Source organism: Parus major, chromosome 7, assembly GCF_001522545.3.
Source record: "Parus major isolate Abel chromosome 7, Parus_major1.1, whole genome shotgun sequence".
Taxonomy (NCBI): Eukaryota; Metazoa; Chordata; class Aves; order Passeriformes; family Paridae; genus Parus; species Parus major.
Genome location: NC_031776.1, coordinates 19,725,963 through 19,742,316, shown reverse-complemented (window position 1 = coordinate 19,742,316; position 16,354 = coordinate 19,725,963). Strand labels below are relative to the sequence as shown.

At 38.6% G+C, this 16,354-nt stretch overlaps 1 protein-coding gene across 2 annotated transcripts in view; it reads right to left on the bottom strand.

The window, feature by feature from the left end:
- Positions 1 to 16,083, bottom strand: part of COBLL1 (cordon-bleu WH2 repeat protein like 1) — a 78,392-nt gene extending 62,309 nt beyond the window's left edge. For both annotated transcript variants that reach the window (XM_033515994.1, XM_033515995.1), the window contains exon 1: positions 15,746 to 16,083. In XM_033515994.1, coding sequence (XP_033371885.1) covers positions 15,746 to 16,068 — 323 coding nt within the window. In that variant the 5' untranslated portion in view covers positions 16,069 to 16,083. The remainder of the gene's footprint in view (positions 1 to 15,745) is intronic.
- Positions 16,084 to 16,354: the final 271 nt, after the last annotated feature.

Below are 16,354 nucleotides of genomic sequence, written 5' to 3'. Positions count from 1 at the left end.
TCTATATGTATCTTCTCCACTGGAGGGATGAAACTGCCTTTTCAGGTTGCCCACTCCTGTTCATATTATTTAATTTTTTTTTTTAATAATAAAAAGATAAAAGGCAATCATCCCTTCCATTTTGTACATACAAGCTTAGTTGCCAAGGCATACAGTTGCAGGCCTTGGTACCCCATCTTCTTTTATCATCTAGCTCTTTTTGAAAAATCTCAATATTTCATTGCCAAATTCAAATCTGAAACTCCCACTTACAGAAGCTTAAGGGATGTAAATGATCTGCTTCCTTTCTTGGCATCCTGTGTCTCCAAACATGACACTGTTATGTTCCAGTCAGACTAAATTAGGAAGCCTGGACATTTAAAGTGACATTAAACAGATGACATTGTGGTCAGGCCTTTTAATTCTTTGATACAACAGCTTTATCTCTCACCAGTGTTGCTTATTTCCAACAAAATTATAATAACATAATACAATATAAATAAACTAACAAAGGAGAACTCTCACTGTTATTTCCCTGGATTTGCTGTATATCATTAAGCTTAAAAGCACACTGAATGATCTCTTATACTTACTATGATTTCAGTATTACACTAGGTGCAGCAGAAGTCCTTACATCCACTGACCAAATTAAAATAGAACTCAGGGTATATCAGCTGGGACTACAAAATGTTATGGTGCAAAGCAACAACTCTACCTAAAAGTCAGTTAGTCAAAACAGCTCAGATCAATAAGAATTGATTCAGGCCAGATTAGAGTACCTTCCAGAAAATACTGACATTTTCTGATGACAAAGCCAACATTTAACAATAGGAACTGGTAACATCCCTGACTCTTGTAGTTTTCAGCCTTAAGTGATGCATCAGAGGTTCTATGAAGAACAGTCTCCTTTTGGGTTTTTTTAATCTTTTTCTTCATTTTTACTACTGAGTATCTTAGCATGTCAAAAAAGTTTGATCAGTGAAAGAATCCATCAGAATTTATCAGCTCCTTGTACTTAATTTTTTCTTGATTTAATTCCCAGAATATCAGTTATTTTTCTGTTAATTGTAAGGTCAAAGAGGACCCCATGGAAGCAATAAGCAGCAAGAACTAAATAAACAGAGGACCGGATCCTTAATGCAAATGTGTTTCCTGGAGGAAAGGAGTAAATCAGTGCAGATAATGTAGTACAGAAGCAGGAAAAAAGTTTTAAAAAAATCACATGTTCTGAAACAATCTGTTCAAAAGTTTTCCCCTGGAACATAAGCAGCTCTTCAAAACGAGTGCCCTGCTGAGGAATTTACGTGCTTGCCAAGGTTTAAGTTACTTATCAAAAGCAACAGCTATTTGTTTTGTGGATGAAAAGTCATAGCACTTGCTCAAAATTAAAATAAACCAAACAAACAAATCACAATTATTTTAAGGTATAAGTGCAGAGTGAGAGCTGCCTGTGTGAGTGTGTAACTGAGACAAGCACTCCAGAACACATCCCACTTCATTACAAGTTTTAAGAAAAAGAATACTGGCAATACAATTAAAAGACCTTCAGAGTACTGAACCAGTTCAAATAATGCTTAATGCTTTTCAAATCCATCAGTTACAAGGTCACACCAGGGTAATTCCACAGCATGTCTCCTGATAACCATGCTTCTGGCCTGTTAAAGAACCACACAGTTATATGAACAGCTAGAATTTAAAGTTTATCTTTAATTTAGATATGTGGATTTTCCAAAACCACTTTTCAACCCTAGAACATTATCCTTATTCAATAAACCACTGCTAGAGACACTAGGACATCTGATAACTGACAAATATATTTTCAAAAATTAGTTTCTGGCCCCAGAAAAGGTTGCCCTTAACGGAAGTTTTTTATTTCTGTATGTAATATCACATTTTCCCAAGTACACCAAATATAACTTGATCTGTACCACAGAAACTCCCTGAGTTTCAAAAAAAGACTCCCCACCTGGTTAATTCCTTTACAAGTAGTAAAGAAATTGAACATATTTAAGATTTTGAGACTTCTTCCTCCTCTGTGAGAAAGCAGAAAGAAGCAGACTGGAGAGGCCTTACTTCTTAAAAACACATCCACTACTTGTTATTGGAATACAGTCAAATCCTAGTTTTAAATATAAAGTTATTTTATGAACATTTTTGATAAAAAAAATACTGAAAAGTGGGTACCATAAGGAATCAGGAATTATGAAAAGGACATACCAATAGGTATCTCAAGAGCCTAAATACAGCTGCCTACAAAGTTCCAGCAATATCCTTCCCTCATAGAACTTCAGTGAGATGTAAGACAAGTGATGGTAAATTATTGGAATAGTCATTATGAGCACCAAACTTCATGACAACTACACCTTTGAAAGATGAATTTATGCTCGAAGCACAATGGATATTGAAACAATATTAAGTTTGTGCTGTGTGAATATTCTTTCAGGGGTGAGTTTTATCTGCTTTCCCTTACAGTACTGCATACCTGACTCACCACTGCTGCCTTTTCCCGTCTGTTCCTCTGCTTCCATCAGCAGCATGGTGGTCAGGATTCTCACTGCAGGGAGGGTAACTCTCTGCTTGAGTACAAATGCTAAGAGGATGACAACACTCCACAAATCAGTGTAAACTGTTATGCTAAAATCCCTCTACCAAAATAGTTCTGGCTTTGAGGACTTACCAAAAAAAAAAAAAATCTATAAAAACATGGATATTACAGGAATACAAATTCAACTTTTATCCAGGTACTTAATGTTGTTCCAGATTCAGCAACTTTTGCCTAAGAAAAACTTATTTATATTTCCTAAAAACCAATCTAGGCCATACTACAGTGCACTACAGATATACCATGGAGTTTGGAGTAGATGATCTTCAAAGGTTTTCAAAGGTTGCTTCCAGGCCAAATAATTCTATTATTTCCCTGCAGAGAAAAATAAACCAGTGGAAATCAAAAGCAGAAAAGTATTTTGACATACCTTCTTTCTGAGGAAAGTATATGTGGATGTAGTGCTTAGAAGCATAAAACCTATTAGTTTTAAAAACAAAGGCAACATCATTCTAGCTGGCATTAAGAAACAGTAGAACAGTACAAACAGGGCAAAGAAATCCTTGAAAGGAGAATATGAGAACAAACCAAAACTGGCTTGGGCTATCAAACAAAAATTTAAAGCAGCTACAAGTGAAAAAAACCAAAAAAACAGCAAGGACAGTGGCATGGAGTGAAAGCCACCTGGCCATTTCCAGATGCCACAACTAACTGGACACAACTTGAACCAGCAGGGTTTAACAGGCACTGGGGAAATATTTCACATCCTCCTGAGTAAAACCACCTTTGACTTACATATAGCAAAGGGGTTTTCTACTTGTTCTGAGCAATCATAAAGAGATAAAAATAACCCCATTCTGTTTGTCCTATTGAATAGGGGATTAAAATAACTGGCAAGGCTTATTTAAGTCATGAGCTTGAGGTGGATTCACCAGGTCACAATTGGAAAAGGAGAACTGCCAGTCCTTGATAAGCACAGCAATTACCATTCTTTTATATACAGAACCATTCTAAGGGAGTACAGCTTCCTTAAACAGCAATAACAGCATATCCTTTGATTTATACAGCAGTCCTGCAGCAACACAACCAACATCCTGTTTTCATCTTAAAGTACAGCTGGGCACTTTGTCTACAGGCTTTATTTATCAGAATCCCCATAACTGAGTGCCTTGTCATTATAAGAAACAGCACCCTTCAACTTAGCAGCATTTTATCTTCCTGGTTTTTCCTTACAAATATCCTTACATAGTACCTACCTGACCTACAGAGCACATACACGTTTACTGCAAACTCTGACACAATGTGACTTAAGTTCATAAATGTTAACTAAATACAGTAACACATTTCTCCCACCCAGGAAGTCCTGTAAAAAAAACACCCAAGAAAATTCAGCCAAAAAGGGTTTTCTTACTTCATGGATTTCAAAGGAAAGGACAAAAATATCTAAGCTGCCAGACCTCCTAAAGCCTGTAAAACACACAAATTCCTGATATCTGAAACCATCTCTAAGTTCTCCCAGGATTTAGAAGTTTTCCCTGAATGTAACAGCCTAAAAATGCCTAAAAGAATATATGCCTAAAACATTTGATCAGACTTAACATGGATTATTTAATAATTCTGTATCCTGTGTTATCACAACAGTTGGAATCCTGTCAGAAATGCAGTAGTTTTCACATTCTTACCCATGAAAGTAACCAGCCAAATAGCATTTTGAATGATTTACATGCTCATACTCCATGCAGTAACTCATGAACATGCCATTCACATGTTGTCACACTTTAGAAATAGAAAGACCAAGAATGCTTAACTCTTTACCACTTCATTTTTTCAAAAGTTTTAGAAGAAATTGTTGCTTATTGAATATATTAAATCACTAAAAACTTATAAAATAAGGAAACTTTTGCTAGCTGTACAACATCCACATTTTTTACCCATTTATCTTCAAGCAAGTGGCAAGCTGTGTGTCAGCACAATCTCAGTAGAAACAAAAAGGCAATTACTAACACCAGTATAGAGCAAACTTCTTATTTAGAAGTTAATGGCCCTGATTCAAGAGCAATATAAAACCTTGGATTTGTCTGGCCAGAAAACAGCCTGTGGTAGGGGCAAAGAACAGGCAAAATTATTGCCAATGCTGTACAGCAGAAGACAAAGTGACAAGGATGCAGATCAGAACATCACCTTGACCAGACTGTCTACTCCTGACCTTAGTTGTGGAAATAGGTCAGGGTCAAGCTCTAGATGGAGATTTTAGGAAAATTAACTAAAATTTGTCATGATTTCCCTGCATTTAACTGCAGCCGATCAGTGCTTCAATTCTTGCCATAAAACTGAAGCCAACAAGTGGAAAACCAGAACAGTCCATTGGGATAAAAAGTTAATGAGCAGCTATCTATATAGATCATAGAAGGCAGAACAAGACATAAACAAGGGAGCACTAAAACTCAGCTGCAACTCTGTGAACTTTTTCAAAGATCACCCTCACCTTGCTGAGTAAAATTAAGTGTCAGTAACCTACAGCCCACCGATCTCCCTCAAGTACCACATTTTCTCTCTCCCAGTAAGTATGGGTTGGGTTTTGAACGCCTCCCAACAGAGGAAATCCATGGAAAGAACTCTGGCTTCCTATCAGAGAAGAGACTGAAATTGTGGCTAATGGCCATCCCACTGTTCTTCTGACACACATAAAATGAAAGTGATCAGAATTTTAGAAATTTTTATTACATGAACAAAGTCACTAGCATAATGCTGTTAAGCTTAAAGCAGAAAGGCTCTTTGGATACAGAAATTCAAAGCTGACACTTCAAAAACATCACAAACTACAATATCCTAAGGTGAACACAGAAAAAGAAACAAAAGCCCTGTCTAACATTAAAAACAGAAAAAGGAACTACCCCAGACTTCCATCATTTGATTATCAGCAACTTTTTACTGGCTTCTTCTGACTGAAGAAGAGGACATGAAGCTGCAACAAACTGGATCCATCAGCTCAACAGCAGCAGCAAACCTACTCAGCTGAGAACAAGACACACGAACTTCCTTCTGCCTAGAGAGTTCAGAAGGGAGGGAGGTATGCAACCTCTGTCATGTAATGCAATGACTATCAAAATCCAAACAAAGAAACAAAAAAAAAATGGGGGGAAGAGGAAAAACTAATCTCCACATCCAGTGTTGGATCTTTGAATGAATCAGCCTTTTCACAGACCAAGTAATTTCTCTCTTGCTGTCACTTAAATATTTAAGTGAAAATATTTGTTAATCAAAGTCGCTGGTAATCACAATGGCACACAATAGTGGTACAGCTACGTCAGTCTGAGAACGTGACTCACATTTTCTGATGGATCTCATTTTATTATCAGAAGCCAAAAGTTTTTTAAGTTGAGTTAAATGACTGTTTAGAATTCCAACCAATGCTATGCCGTGTTTAGCTATGCCTTTTTGTTTTTGATAAAGGATCACATGGTCTTTTACAGACACACGGGAGATCATTCAACCATGTTGAGCATTTATTCACATGATACCACAAACTGACTAAAGGAAACAGTCAGTGTATGACTGAGATGTGAAATATGAGGTGACAGGATGTGGGAAAGGCCAAAAAGTGTAGATAGAGTTTTCCAGATCTCATTAGGATTTTAAAATTATTTCTAAATTAAAGTTAAAACATTATAAAGTACTTCTAAACTTGGAGCGTCTGTTTTCTGGTAACAGAAGGACTCTTTGAATACTTAACCAATTTTCCTTACTGAGACTATGTTGTCAGCAAATTAACTGCACACTTCTCAATGAACTAGGGTAGAATTTTGCAAGGGCGTTTCTACATTAAGTTGTTAAAGCTCTTCCAAGTGGCCCTGACAAACATCTTTACAAAATAAACAATTTAGTGGACACGTCATTTCCTACTGTCCATCTCCACTATGAGCAGGAAGAGGCAGTGTCAGCCTGTCAGAGATACACAGATTTCATTCAGGAAATGTGAAGGAATATCCAGCTGTTCTTCTCTAGTGGAGACAGAATGCAGGACAGCTGCCTCTTATGCAGAGGGGCAGAGTGGTGACCAACACTACAGAGATGTTTGCACAAGACCACTCAGTCAGGGTACCAAAGTCATTTCAAAGACTCCATCTACAGGAGTAGTATAGTATAGGATGAGATCTCAGCATTTATGTCATTATTTCCAAGCAGCCTCAACTTTAATGTAAGATTTCATTCTGGATTAAGTACTGGCAAGCAGTCTTCAAGAAAAAAATAAGCTTCCTGTAAACCTGTTAGATGGCAGGCTTCACGTATTATAACTAGAAAATCAAGGAAAATTTTGGGGCAAGTAAAAGCAGGAAGGAAACATAACAGGAGTCTATAAGAAGACCTTGAAGAAGACCATCAGAAAAAAAACAAAACAAGAACAAGAACCAATTGATTTGTTTGAATATTTCTAAAACTATCACAGTACCACATCCTCATTTTTCTTTTCTAAAATAAATCCTTGTGTACTTTTAAGGTTTCATCCAACATTTACAATTCATTGCATTTCTCTCCTCCTTCCTTAACATTTATGGATAAAGATGCATTACAGCAGTGTATTTTGGGAGGAAGACTGGAAAGTTTCTAAGAATGTTTGAGCAGTGGAAATATAAGAACAGTCAAAGAAAGATGCTTAGAAATCAGACAGAGATTCCAACAGTTCAGACAGTGATGTCAGATTCTTATTACTTTTCCAAAATAAGCCTCTTCAGATTCTCTCTTATACCCCTCACTACTGAAAACCAGCTCTGAAGAAGTGCTTATAAAATGTTTTGGTTTTCCCTATCTTCTGCATTTTCACCTTTTTCTACGAAAGTGAACAAGCATTGCCTGGTGCATTGAGAATAGCACAACAGTACCTAGGAGGGGCAGGGGGGATTTTGTGCCCTGCACTGCAAAAGAATCATCAGAACAAATCTCAAAAATTATCTAGATTCCAAAATCCTCTGATCCCTGCACATATCACTTGGCAGAAAACCAGAGCCCTCTCCCTACTCCAAACAGCCATCAGGAAACGAGAGAGAAGCATGAAGAAGCTGAAGGAGTAAAGACACATCTGACCCAGTTCCATTAGGTCATTTCTACAAATTCCTGCTAATCTATCATACAGATGTCAAATTATATATATGTATCTAATTCTGAGAAAGGCCAGCATGTAATGCGTGAATGAAATTCACATAAAATTGACTGATACTGGCCCAAAAAAGTCATAGGTAAACTCTGACTTGCTTGAATAAAGAAAAAAACAAACACTCCTATTTCATATCTGTAGCTATCACTGACTGCCTTAGGACCTTCAAGTTCTGCAATGACCAAGGCATCACTCAAATATACATAAAGATCAGCAACTGCAAAAACCCACTTTAAAATGCCACATAAAAGGGCCTGGGAAACCCTTCTCCCCTTCAAAAGTATAGTTAAAAGTATTCTCAATGCCCATATAAGTACCAGGGAATAAAATGTGTTGACCTAGGTAAAACAGAATACACAATTTTTAAACACAAAACCATATTTATAATAAGAAGGATTTATAGTTTCAGAGTGAAGTCAGGGAAGAGGAATTAGATACAGGCAGAATGGGATACAGGGAGGAAAAAAGAAAAAAAAAATATGCATATACATAGAAAGACCAAGCTGAAAGGCCAGGCTTTTTCTAAATCCAAAGATTTAAAAGAATGCACAAAGCCAGAACACTAAAAGATCCACTCAACTTCCTGGGTTCTTACCCCTTCAGGCAAAAATGAGGTACATTTTTATTAGTAGTTGTAGACTTACAAACTTATTTAAGATTGAGCAAAAAGGAACTTACTCCAAGTAGTGAGTACTTTAAAAAGTGAATGAAGTAAATATAGGTCAGGGAGGGTGCCAAGGATGGAATTAGTGAGGCTGATTTGTAATGTGGGTGGAAGGAGAAGATCAAAATTGCAGGCAAGGGGAAGTAGGAGACCATGAATCAGAGACCAGCAGAGGATACAGAAAAGTTTATGCCTGGAGACTTTAGAGGATAAATGGAAAAAGCAATAACTCCTCAATAACGAAGGCTGGGAACCTGGGAACAACTTTCAACATATAATGACATCTGATTTATGAGGAATTAAATATTAGACTTTTAATTTTTTTTAAAAAAAATTAAGATTTTAAAAATCAAAGCTCAAATTTCTGCTGTGGGTTTGAATTTCTGATTTTATACACATGCCTGAAAATTATCAGAAATTCCCCCTCTAGAAATTCCATTGACTACACTACTGTCATCAACTAACACACACCTTGCTTGTCTTACTAACTAAAGAAGTAAAAAACTCATCCATCAATGCAAATAATTTCTATACTCTCAAAGCCAGAATGGTTACATTTTGAAATCTGAACTTTATTTTTTAATGACAAGGAGAGAATGTTGAAGCTCATAGCTACTAGTAAAGAAGTATTTCATCTTTGCCTCAAAGGGTTATATCCAACACAAGTTGTAAACATTTGTTTTTTCAACTTTGTTACTAATAATATTTTGGCTTCTCTTTTTTTTTAGTAGATCAGAGACAAAGCATTATTCCTCCCAAATAAAAAGAGCTTTCAGCATTGCTGTCACAAGAACAGTTAAACAATAGCCAGCTCAGTAGGTTATCCTATACCTACAATATTAGGCCCAGTTGTTTTGTCAGTTTGGTATGACAGTACAGGACTGAGATAGGTTTTACAAAAGTCAAGAGCAATACAATGATACTTAAAAAAATGGCAAACTAGTGAATGAGAAAAAAACCACAAATCAAACTTCGCACACCATATTCTTCCCCAATGCCCTTCTTACTTTGAATATTCTTATTTAACTCATTTAATTCAGCAAAGATCCCAGCACATCAGACAGGGAGGGGAGGGAGGAGGGAACACGGAAGGACTAAAAACCCAAACAAAACAAACAGTCAAGCTGAATTAAACAAAAAAATATGATTCATTTTGTGAAGAAAAAAAAAATAGAAGAAGCAGTTCCTCCAGACAACTTTGTCAATTGTAAATCTGTATTAAGGGCAGAGATGGAAATGTTTATGGTGTTCCCACTGCACAAGGTTTAAAAGTTACCTGTCAAGCCACATATATGGAAAAGCTTCAGTCTTTAGAAGAAAACCAATCTGAAGTTCTGACATCAAAGTAAGGTGAAATACCAGAAGGGAAAACTAACTGTCAACAGAAAACCAAGGCCCATGAAAATAAAAAAAACACTGTTAAATCAATACATCAATAACTCAGGAATATTAGATTGAAAATTGACTTGATTTTAAAGAAAAGGGCATATATTTCTAATGTTGTTCTTTTGAGATAGGAAGTTATTTTCCTTGTTGGAGGTTTTCTGTCTCTTTCTGTTGGAGGAAAATTCAAGCTCACAACATTTCTTGTTTAACACAGAGCAACAGTTTGCATTATTTGGGAGAGGTTTATTTGTCCGTTATTAAGATTCCAAAGCAAGTAGCCCTATTTCCAGAAGAGAAATGAAAATCAAATAAACATGCAGAAAGTATTTTTAAAACACAGCTAAGAAAGCTTCCAAGCTGTACTGTTTCTTTAACAAGAACCTCTGTAGAGCTAAAGCTTGCAAGAAAACCAATGCTTTCTCATAGAAGAAAGCTTAAGCCCAGCTAAAAATATTCACATGCTCTATTTTCTTTAACTGAAAATAGTAATCCTGATAACCATAGACATGCAGCAGAGTTAACATTCATACAAGTTCCCACACGAGATATTTCACAGATAGATTAGGGACTCATCCTTTAACCACCTGTGGCACTCTGGTCATTTACAACAACCAAACAAATGCACATGCTTTTTCGAAACCAGATAACCTCCTAGCAAATAAAAACAAATCCAGGAACTCTGAATTCTGTAAGAATTTCCATGGTATTCCATCTCTGCATTAAAAAATCCCATTTCTTAAGCCATTAAAAAAATGCAATTACATCAGTCTATCACATGAAGATTTTAAGTCAGAACACATCTACTAGAACTCTAGTAGGTAAGTATTTAAATTTACTTCATAAAGAGCTGCATTATTAATTGTGAGACCTTATCTTAGGAGAGAATTCAGGTGAAGCATCAAGTTTTTAATTGGTTGCTACAGCTCAGAACAGCAGGGTGGTTTTCCCCCTTGAGCCCTCCATTGTTGCAAGCTGCACAGTCAGAGTTTCCTCTTCATAGTGCCAATGCTGGGCACAGCCACAGAACTCTCGCTACAGGAATCTAGGAGTCAACATCTCGGCTTCTTGTCATCCTCTAATGCCCTGATGTCAGCCCTTTTAGAGCCATACACAGTGATAGTCACAGTGAAGAAAACTTTCTCCAACTGCAGACAGCTATGAGAACTTAAATCAGAGTAGCAGGACAGCTGCTGGGGAAGCAAGTGAGAGCCAGGTGAGAAGAAAGAAAGTGCACAATCAGATCTGGTTTAACTTGCAAGCAGCCATAAAAGAGAACACCTGGCATTCCTTGTATCAACTATGTTAACACAGCAACTCATTATACTGACTTGTTAATTTCTAGAATAAAAGAATAAATATTTATTTGAGCCTGTTAACCTTGTTACGGCTCCAATGGCTGGCTGGATAATCTGGCATCTGCTGTTCCCCAGCACACACAAAACTACAACAGTGGCAGCTCAGAACAGCAGTCAGGCTTGAAAAACCAGCATGCTCAGAAATTTTTTTTCCAAGCAACAGTCAAGACAGTCAGAAATGGTACTGCACTTCATGAAGGGAGACATATTCAGGTGTTGCCAGATTACAGGAGAAACAATTTGTTTGTGACTTTAAAATATTTCTACTCAATTATTTTGTCTGTCAGATGACAGAAGTCCTGTAAAGACCTTCAGTTTCCTCTGGAATCTAAGATTTTGGTCCCCTACAATGGACTCTTCATCCACCCAACACAGATGGGCCTACTCAAAACAAATAGTGATCTTCAGGTTTATGTAAACAGTGTGGTTCCATTTAAAGTACATTAAAAAAAAAAAAAAAATCCAGTAACTGCAGAAAGAAAAGAATCTACCCTAAGGTAACACCAAAGCCCACCTTCCAGTCTCAAGCATTTTTTTCCCCTCAAATGCTTTTGATACCTCACTATCTAGCTCTCACTTTTCTTTTTCACAGGATATCAACACACTTGGACAAAGCCTGGAAATAACTCTGATCTCTATTTGTGTATTACCCTCCTACACATTTTTTCACCCTAGTATCCACATTCCACCCCCTAATGTTTTCTTGATCTCATTCCCACAGCAACACACTCCAACAGGGAATATTACCAGTAACTCTTCCATAGGCACCCAGCTATGACTTCAGACTTGACAAAGTTTGAGTAAACAGCTTTTAAATACAACATTCAATTAATGGCTGCAATGGCATTCCACTATTTGAGGTTGCTTTGCTTTAGGCAGATACAGTAAAAATAACAACATAATCACCTCAAGAAGTGTTATGTGTACATTTGGAACTCAGCTGGCAAACTGGCCCCTGGAATGATTAGTATTCAAGTGGCTTCTGATGGGCATCCACCCACAAAGGAGCTAATTCCCTGCTTCAAACATCCAGCAACCTCTACAGTCCCAAATTCTCAAAATTCTTTCCATTTTGTCATTGCTCATTTACTTGTTCTTCATCAGGGTCATGGGGTGAGAAGAACATGCTAAGTATTATTTTGAAGTCCTTGGTCTAAGAAACAGAAGCACATCTAAGATAGGACTACTTACAATGGCCTAACCTCTGATCCTAGACAGGGCAACCACTTAGCAGCACAAGTACAAAAGGTCTTGCATTTAATGATAAACACGTGTATACAATATACAGCACAGTGGAAACAGTTAATTCATTGCAAGAGAAAAAAGTAGCTTCACCCTTATGTAAATTTCACCAAACTGAGCAAATTCAGAGGCATACTGAAGTCCCCACCCCCACTCTGGGGCTGTGGCTGGGACATAGAATGCTTGGTTTGCAGCTATTGCCACATTTGCTGCCTTCCCACACTCCCCAACAGGAAGAACTTTCATTTACACTTGAACAAACCTGTGGCTATGTTGTGAGCTGACTCACAGGAACACTTGAAAGAGAAGGAAGAGAGTTCAAATCAGTATTCCAAGCTTGACACCAGACATTTGCCAACACTGTGCCACAGCTGATGCCTCCGTAATGTGACTGAAATGATTTGATAAAAACTCCGTTACATGGAAGAGAAAAGGTAAATTTCTTGGGTTTTCTGAAAACATCTCTCACTTCCTGAGGCAGGCCTGGAAATCATGTGAGAAAAACTTTTCTTCTGTTCTCCTTAAAATTTTCAAATACATCCACTACACCAAGCAACAGTGAACGGGAACCTGAAGATACACACAAGAAATGTTTCTGGTGCTAAGCTAATCGAAACTGTTTGGCCCTGCCCCTTTCCCCACACAACCAGCTCTATCTTCAGCCCCTGGAGAGCAGCTCCATCTCCTAAGCACCTTTTTGTCAGACACACAATGAAAATGATAAAAACAAAGGGGGTTCCCTTGAGTAAAGTAGGTCAGAAGCTGTTATTTTGTATGTAAGCATATAGCTTTAAATACGATTTACGGGAACAACTGAAAGAACACAAAATTCTCAGAAATATTACAATTAAATTAAAGGTGGATCTCAACATGAAAGGTAGTATTTCAAAGGATATCAATATTATATTTACCAAAATCCACATTTGCTCCAATACTCTAATAGCATATTAAGCCATAATACAGTTCGTCATGGTGAAATCCTTTATCAACTAGTGACATCTACTTGTAATGTAAAAAAGTATTTACTTCAGGTTATGGGATTGCTGTCCAGCAAGAGCAGGAAAATTGTGTTCAGAAGTTAGGATGCCAAGTATAAGCACTTCTTTTTTTACCTATATGTACCAAATCACACATCTTCCTATCATTTCATAAAGTAAAATCAGCTCTGTGATGAACAGGAGCAGGCTTTGTCAATTGGCCTGGCAGGAGCTCTGTGCTGTGAGTGCTGCTCAGACTCAGGCTAAAATACACAAGCTGTAAAACTGCCTAGCTGTCCAGCCAAGTTTCTCCTGCCAGAAGAAGAAACTATGTGTCATGGCCAGCCACTTACTGGACACACCTCCTATTCACTGTATTCCAATATTCCAGCCAGTTGCTGGGCACACTCTCTATTTACTGTATTATAAACCAAAAGGCCATTTCTTAAAAATTATTTTCTTATTTACCTTGAATGTACAGAGAGAATAACATGAGCATGTTTCTCAATAATTATTTTTAATATTTGTTAATATAATATTAATAATAATGTTGATTGTAAATTATATTAATTCTGTAATATAGTTTTATAATTATCTATTATGTTATTTATTAATAATTAATATGTTATTGTTTTGTTATTATATTCATATTAGTACTTATGTTTCTTACAAATATTTTTATCCATAACCAGGTTTAATAAACAATTTTTCAATAGAAAAGCAGAATCCTGCATGCAGGAAAAAAAAAAAAAAAAAAAAAAAAAGATATGCCAGGATCCTTTCCCAAAACTTGTCCCCATAGATCTGATAACAAAATTCTGTGTTAAAGAGCCACCAGTGATCAAGTTATATAGGATTTCCAAGCTTTAACTAACATCAGTGCTTGAAAATTTACAAAACACTACCTTCTTAGCAGCATAAACAAGCTTTCCCAGCTGGTAAGAGTTACCAGCAATTATTCCAGAGAACTTCCAACAGTGATTTAAGAACAAATCGATTTAAGAAACAACAGTTTTTAGGTGCAAATTAACAACAACCTGGCTAGACAAGTTAAAAAGAGATGTAATGCAGTATATTACATCATTTGGTAGTACATTTAAAGAAAAAACACTATTTCCACTGAAATTCTTCCCAGATTGCACAAATTTTCCTATCATCTCAGGGAGGGAACGGTAACTGCATGCTATTCAAAAATGTATCTGTGGACTATTTTCAGTAAAACTGGGAGTTGTCTTCTTTTCTGGTGGACAGAAAAAAAATTCACATTTTTTTCCTCAAATCCAGCATATCATGAGCAAATGAGACCATCTTACAGAAATAGTTAAGACTGTCAATAAAGAACTTCTGCAGCAAGAAAGGTATGGCAACTTGATTTTCTAAGTACCAAATTTTATGTGAACAACTGATAAAAGGCCTGAAAATCTCCCTGCAGGGCTAATGCAATGGGCACTACTGTTAGCTACATGTTTCTCAAAACTGAGAAGTGGATGCTGGCAGATGCTTGAAGTCACATAAAGGGAACTTAGACGTCAAGCAGCAGCCAAAATTCACTATACCAAATAGCTTTATGGCAGGCAACAGGCCTAGAGAAACTGTCAGAATAGCCAAAGGTTTAATTGCGTCTTTTTGCCTGTTTTTATGTTCCTGCTCACAAACAAAACTGAAGACTTTCAAGATGCTGTTTTTGCCACTCCCTAACCTGGAAAAAAACACTATTATCCCACACTCAGTCCTTCCAACTCTGCTTAAGTACACAGAGTCTTGAAAATGTAGTAATTATACCTTCTACATTGATTAACAGTATGGTTTCTCAATGGCTACATATAAATGCAGAATGGTGCAAGGCCTTAAGTGAATAAATACCCCTCCCTTTATGAGTCTTCCACACTCACTACAGTCATGACTTCAAACCGATTTTTTACTGCTGCAAATACTACAGTAAATTCCCGTCATCTGCACCTGTTTATCCTGTAGCCACTTGGTCAGCAATCCAAGTAATCCCTTTTTGCAAATAGTATGGAAGCTTCACAAAAATGTTCATGTTAAAAAATACATCATGTGTTCTGTCTATTCTATTTACAGATAGCTTCAGCAGTCTTACCAGTATTTTGATTCGTTCTAGTTCCTAGTGAAGTCACTGAGTAAACTAATTTTCTTCAAACGTACCTGACTAGTTAAGGAAAATCCTCCTCCTCCTGATCTATAAATGGAGTAGTTTTACTTAGGATTTAAAAAAATCTTTAAAAGATTTTCTGCCATAAGCAAAATAAAAACAGAGGGGCCCAATACGTAAAAAGAAACAAGCCAGCCCTTTTACTACTCCAAACAGATGCTGCTTGTTTATTTTCTTTTCCTCAGCATCGGCAATTCCCAGAGCACCGAGGAGGGCGCAGCCCTCCCAAACGGCCGCCACTCTCACCCAGAGTGCTGGAAGTTGACTCCGCTCACCTAAGGATGCTCCGACCGGCAAGTGCCGACCTGCAGGGATTTGCCGGAGGCGCCGATCCCGGCAGCGCCGTGCACCCCGCAGGTCCCGCGCCGGCAGCGCTGCAGTCCGGCAGAGGCACCGGGGCGGCAACGCCGGCGGGCGGGCTGCGGCTCGTCCCTGCGGGAACTGCCCGAGGCTCGGGGCCGGCGCTGCAGCCGCTGCTCGCTCGGGCACGGCCAGGGAGGGCGGCGGCCGGACGGGCTGGTCCCGCAGCCCCTGCCAGGGGAAGCGGCCGAGGTGCGGTGGAGGCGCCGCTCCCGCAGCCGTTTAACGGCCGCTCCATCTGCCCGCGGTGCCGCCCGGGGCTTCCGCCTCCCCCCGCCGCAGGAGCCCGGGAAGGGGCACAGGAGCACGCTCGCCCCAGCCGCTGGGGAGCCGCCTCTCGCCGCTGGCCGCCTGCCAAGCGCCGCACCTCACAGCCGGACGCGCACGGCACCGGCCTCCCCGACCCGAGCTGCCCCCTCGCTCTCGCCTCACCTCACCCAGCCCCGCGCACGGCCCGGCACTGCCCCGGTTCCCGCCGGCTGCCCCTCCGGAGCCGGGGGCAGGCGCGCTCCCGCCCGCGCCCC